General features: G+C 45.5%; 1 protein-coding gene across 2 annotated transcripts in view; it reads right to left on the bottom strand.

Moving 5' to 3' along the window:
- Positions 1 to 2,814: 2,814 nt before the first annotated feature.
- Positions 2,815 to 6,257, bottom strand: part of LOC142565394 (uncharacterized) — a 12,812-nt gene continuing 9,369 nt past the window's right edge. For both annotated transcript variants that reach the window (XM_075676257.1, XM_075676258.1), the window contains 2 exons: positions 5,641 to 6,025; positions 2,815 to 3,322 (listed from right to left, as the gene is read on the bottom strand). In XM_075676257.1, the coding sequence (XP_075532372.1) occupies positions 2,990 to 3,322; positions 5,641 to 6,025 (718 nt within the window). In that variant the 3' untranslated portion in view covers positions 2,815 to 2,989. The remainder of the gene's footprint in view (positions 3,323 to 5,640; positions 6,026 to 6,257) is intronic.

Genomic DNA, 6,257 nt, shown 5'->3' with positions numbered 1-6,257 from the left:
CTGGACTGTTTTTGTTTTTGCGCCAGTGCCCGCAGAGACACGGTTTGTGTTCTTGTGTTTGCTTCTTGCTTTCTCTTACAAAAAGAAAATAATGTCTGCAGATAGCCAGATAATGAAGCTGTTATACAGCAAGACCTATAATGAAGTTCTGTGAACAGAAAAATTAGCAAAGTAAAAAAGAAGTTGCGTAGACCGTACATTTTTTCCGCTTTTAAACGCACTAATAGATGCTGTTTAGAGAAGTGCGATATTGCGATAAGTCCGATATAGCTAATGCATTTAATGTCCGTTTCCAATCGGTCTTCACGCATGACAATAACTCTCTCCCACTGTTCACAAATACTAATCCTGAGCTCTCTATCGGCGATGTGGTAATAAGTGAAAACGGCATTCTAAACTTGATTCTCAATTCGACACAAAGAAGCACACTGGTCCTGACAATATTCCGAACATCTTTCTAGTAAGATATTCTCTCTGGTGTTCACCTTATTTGGCGGTCATCTTTCACAAATCCTTGACTTCAGACATCGTCCCCCAGTCTTGGAAGCTAGCCAAGGTCCTGTCTCTGCATAAATCTGGGGAAAAGCAATTTTTTTTAACTATAGACCTATATCACTTACCTCCAATTTCGGAAAGCTACTAGAACATATCATACACAAGCATATAACAGAATACCTTGAATCGAATAAAATTCTCTCTAACATACAACATGGATTTCGTCGTGGTTTCAGCATAACAACACAACTGGTGGAATTTTCACATGACTTTACTAAAGATCTTGATATTGGCAATAAAATTTATGCGTTATTTGTAGACTTTTCCAAAGCTTTCGACACGGTTATACACAACAAGCTACTAAGTAAGCTAAGCGTAATTTTAAATAATCCTCGACTGATTGACTGGATAGCTAGCTTTCTTAACTCTCGCTCTCATTTCGTTTCATTTAATTCCACTTCGTCCTCAACTGTAAATGTAACATCAGGTGTTCCACAAGGCTCTGTTGTGGGACCCTTGTTATTTTTAATATTTATAAATGACCTTCCTAACAATATTAAGTCAATAGTCCGTCCTTATGCAGACGACTGTGTGCTATACCAGGTAATTTCTTCTCCTAGTGATCACGCCTTCAGTATTCCTTCAACAGATTTTGCACCTGGTGTACGGACTGGCACATGCGCATTAACTTTCAAAAAACCGTAGCAGTGTCATTTACAAACAGCCATTTTCCTTCACAGCACGTGTGCGCTTTCAGTAACACAATATTTCCCCGGGCACAAGTGTACAAATGCCTTGGAGTTATCTTCACGCAAAAACATGCAATGGTCTCAGCATATTGATCACATTACATCTATAGCACTAAGAAAATTAGGTTACTTGAGACGAACATTATCTAGATCGCCAAAGCACACAAAATTACTAATGTATAAAACACTCATTCGTCCTGTGTTAGAGTACGCTTCATGCGTCTGGAACCCGTATAAAGTTTGCGACATTAACAGAGTTGAATCGGTACAAAGGAAGGCTGTTCGTTTCATTTGTCATCGCTACGATCGTGACTTTTCGCGCTCATCCGCAATGAATTCCCTGAATTTATCCCTTCTACGCACAAGGCGGCATATAGATTCCATGAAACTATTACATTGAATTATTCACTCATGTTGTCGACTATCCGCTGATGATTATATCTCGTATGCCAGTGCTCTTCCAACCAGACCTTGTCACACCCTCAACCTAAAGCCTTTCTTTGCGCGCACTAACACGTTCAAACACAGTTACTTCCCGAGAGTTGTCGACTGTTGGAACGCGTTATACCCGGTTCTGTTCTTGAATTGGCACTGTCTGATTTTGTAGAAGCGCTAGTGTGATAAGACTGCTGTTCCTCTTTATCTATTAAGTTCAACTGCCTTTTTTTGTGGTTGTTTCTTGCGTATTGTTGTACTCCACTCCTGCAGTATCCCTGAATAGGGCTGCAGTATTTGAAAATAAATAAATAAATTTGCTTTTGTTACGGTGTTACGAAGTTGAAAGCTTGATTATTAAACTTCAAACATTTTTTAAGCTTCTCGTTGGTTAGTTTTTCTTTATTCAAAAAAAAAATGTACCGCACAAATGAAAACATGGTTGCGTGATTCGCTAGAACTCGCCGCGCGATAGTTAAACATGTGCTCCTAATGAACTGCTCTTGTGCCCACATTAACCGACCGCTGCTTCAGGCTCGGTGTCTTCGGACGGCGTGCCCGCTTTAACGGGAGCCACGATGAAAGTGCTCGTTATTACTCTCACAGTATCATAGTATGCTTCGGCACGCTGCCCCGATGTTAATTATCGCCTTAGAAAGCCCGCGAAGCCAAGTAAGCGTGCAAACTGTAGGCAGTAAGATTAGTCACACCTGATATTCTTCAGCTATGCCAGAAGACCTGCCAAGGAGAGGATCGGAGTTCTTTATATTATGCAACCCAGTAGAAATGTCCTGATTCCATAGGTCTAAACTGCTGTATACCCTGCTCGTAAATGATGTATACTACACCTATAAACCGAATATAGACCACGTGCACTAGCATAAGTCAAAAGCCTTATTCTTCACTGCTTCGCTCTTCGATACACGCCGTGCAAGAAACGCTGTGCTGGGTCGTGCAGCTCCGGCCCCATCCCATGAGATACGTCGAAAGGGGCCCATTTATCAGGACGTGGAGGAACGGGGCGCTTCGTATTTCCTAATCGGGCCCTGGCTAATCTAAGAGAAATATTGTTCTAGATTAAGCATAAAGAAGAAAAAAAAAGAGAAAGAGACAAAAGATCCTTCGTCACCAGAACTCGTCCCTTTGAATTCAACAAATTCATCGTTTTATTGAAATCGGTTCTGCGGTTGCCTGATGAGAGAATGTCTGCGTACGTCTCACGCGCACTTGATCGAATTAGGAGGGCCAGAGCTGAAGCTTCCTCATAAAGGTGTGGAGCACATGTCGCGGACGCGGTTGCGTCCTCGCTCTTAGAGCGAAGTTTCGGCACCAGCAAGCGACGTCTCCTTGATTGTCCTGGACACAACGTCTCTCCCACTCAGGTGGTAGGTGGTCGTGTTCGCCGATGCCGAAGTTCCCGCCACGAGAGGGTACTGTCGGACTCGCAAATCATTCGTGATCAAATTGACACCCTCGGCGATTCCTTCGGTGGTGAACACCACCCCCGACGGTTCGTGCAGTTTGAGGTCAGGGTCCTTGATCACGTCGATGGGGTGGAACCAGAGATTGTGGTTGTGCACGCGTTTTTCGAATAAGAGCGCGAACCACCCGTCCAGCAGAACGTCCGATTTCCACGGATAGCGCTGAAAGAGAAGAAATCAGAGTCACGTGAGCAAAAGTTCTTGGTTACTCACTGCACCCAAGTGGTGTCAGAAATGCCCATGCGTTACGTGGTGCTTTCCTTTCGAGGACCCGTTGATGAAGAGAGATGAGGAGGAGGAGAAGAAAGGGCAATGAGAAGAGGGGGTTGGACAGGCGAGTTGGAGGAAATGTTTGCATGTTGCTGACGGGTCGAGGCCGCACGCTCATGTATACAAACAGCTGATATTTAACTATCACGCACTACTGCAGCGGAGAGGGACAATTTTCTGGAAAGCGAATACAGCGCAGAAATTTGCCATATATAGTGTTTGCTTCTACTTGAGCCCATCTCGTACTCTTCACAGTCGGTTGAATCGCTCACACTCGGTGCCTGTTATCTGCTTCGCTTTTCTTCAATTTCTCAACAGCACTGTATACGGTTCTAATCTACCACACCGTGTACGATGTGGTCGTTAACATATAAGGATAATGGCGTGTACATGTTTCTGAAAAATAATCCATTCTTTACTCTTTACTGCTTATTATACGTCCGTATTTAAGTCCAAAGCACGACTAATGAATTCAAGAGAATACTTGAGGACAGTGCGAAAGGCGGCACAAGATGAGACAACATGAAAGTAGTCCCGTCAAATATTGTCCTGTCTAATATTGCCCCAGCTTTACGCACTGTCCCCATGTATCATCATCACCATCATTACTGTTCATTAATCTCTTAAAGACCCCTTTCGGGGTATTACATAAGGGCGGAACAAAAGTATCGTAGTAGGTACATACGAAGAAATTGGATTTTCAACCCTTTGAATTAATTTCAATAACCAAGTGGTGATTTACTGATTAATGGAGTTTGTTGGCGCAAGGGCCAAATACGCCCAGAGAACGCCATGCAAAAATAAAATTGTTACGCTTAGATCTTTGCAAGTACGCACGGAAATACTGGAAACCCCTTTTTAGGGAAATACTGCTTATCCAATACTTAAATGCCGTTTCCTGAGTTCTCGTTTATAGTGTCCTTGTGTATAGTGTCCCTCCCACACGCACTCATTGCTTACTCTCTCCCTTTTTTCCTCTTTCTGTTCCCCTTTCCCCCACCCCCAGTGTAGGGTAGCAAACCGGATACCCTTCTGGTTGGCCTCCCTGCCTTTCTTATCCTTGTTTTCTCTCTCTCTCTCTCCCTGAGTTCTCGCCCTTTTTGATGGAGTGCGCTCACTCGTACGTGACACAAGAGTAGGTTCGTCTTCCTAAAGCGTAACGAAAAGACGAGACGCAAGAAATGACGTGTCTCGTCTTTTCGCAGCGCTTTAGGGAGTTCTTAAGACTGAACGTCAACTAACCAGCCCGTTTGTCCATCCTGCCACAGGGAGTACGTATAGTCGGTAAGTGACCAAACTTGCCTTTGCTCATCCAGGCTCAAAGCTCAGCCAAGGTCAAAGTGGGACATAGCCTGTCACTACCGGTGGCTGCTGCGTACGCCGCGTGGGCGCCCATAATCTTGAAAGCGATGTGTACAAAGTGCGCCGAGTGCTGGTAGCTTCGCATGCGCTGTGCTTTCGACGCTTAGTTCACGTTGAAGCGAGACACAGCATGAAAGTCAATTCGCTCGCTGCTGCTGCCGCGCCGAGCAGCGTCTGCGTCCTTTCCGAAAGCAAGCAAAACCGTGCTATCGCTCGACAAACTTGGTTTAACTGCGTTCCACCGTGGCAATTTTTTTTTTCATCCTTTCGGCTACAGTGCGACTTTTCAATTCTTAGTCGGCGGCCCCGTGTGGCGTTTTATATTTTGCGTTTTTCTTGCGGCTGCGTTTTCTGTGCCTCTGTTTTTCTTTTTCCCGAACCATGAAACAGACCTTACCAACTCGCTCGCTTTCAGCGTTCACTCTGATCCGGCACAAGCACACGTGTACCGTCGGGAAATACGAGAACTCTCGAAAATAGAGTTATAATACAAGCGCTTCCTACTGCATAAAAGAGTTTACGGCGCTCCATTGTTTTCACGGTGTAGAGATACGAGCACTTCTTCCCGAGATATTTTACGAATGAAGCTTTGGGGGCTATATGCAGAGAACAGTGTATATGGCGCCACCGGCTCCTTTGTGTACCAATATATCCTCTGCACGATTTTTGATGTCGTCTGTGGTTGTGACCGCTGTCAATAAAAGAGCGCGTCCGTTCCATACTGCTGCGTTTTCGGGTTTAGCCGTACGCAGCGTTTACGTTTTAGCTACGCGTTGAGAGACGGAGTTTGCCAGGAGAGGAGGAAGGAGCCTTTGCAATGCACTGCCCGAGCACGCGAGGGTACGTACCTGAACAGATTCAGTGATTATCCATTCTACTTCCACTATAGTGCGAGGAGGAATGGTTATCTCTTTTTCGATTTCAAACTCCACGACTTCCTTTTCCACGTGGCTCTCGGCACTCGTCAGGTCGTAGCTGTAGTCGAGGCCGGCTCTGAAGTTGAAGATTCCAGACAGAGAAAGCGACGTCCTGACGTTGACATCGAGGTGGATGGATTTTGTAGACTGCCAGGAGGCGTGCTTCTCTCGGCGCGTTTTGCGCTTTATGACGACCTTCTGAGAATGCGAAGGCTGCTCGTTGTGGAACCTCGTCACATACACGGTGTTCGGTATATTTGTGCCGTTAGACCGCGCACCGTAGCGCATTGGCTCTGCCTTGGCGAACACGTGGTACCTGCAGAGAAGGTGAAATGGGGAAGCAGTGCCATGAGAAGTGAAAGGGCAGAGACGGCAGTGGCCTGCTCCCTTCCCCTCGAGCCCGCGAAATGATTTCATCTGCAGGGCGAGATAATGTATATGAAAAGGCTAATCGGCGCCTCTCTGGGTGCCCCATGCTTCTAACTACAGTGACCTAATGAAAGGGAAAATCGGGTAGAGTTGCGTAATGCGGCGGACTATGGAAGCGT

The sequence above is a fragment of the Dermacentor variabilis genome, chromosome 1 (assembly GCF_050947875.1).
Source record: "Dermacentor variabilis isolate Ectoservices chromosome 1, ASM5094787v1, whole genome shotgun sequence".
In the NCBI taxonomy this organism is placed as follows: domain Eukaryota; kingdom Metazoa; phylum Arthropoda; class Arachnida; order Ixodida; family Ixodidae; genus Dermacentor; species Dermacentor variabilis.
This window is presented reverse-complemented; position numbering and strand designations above follow the sequence as displayed.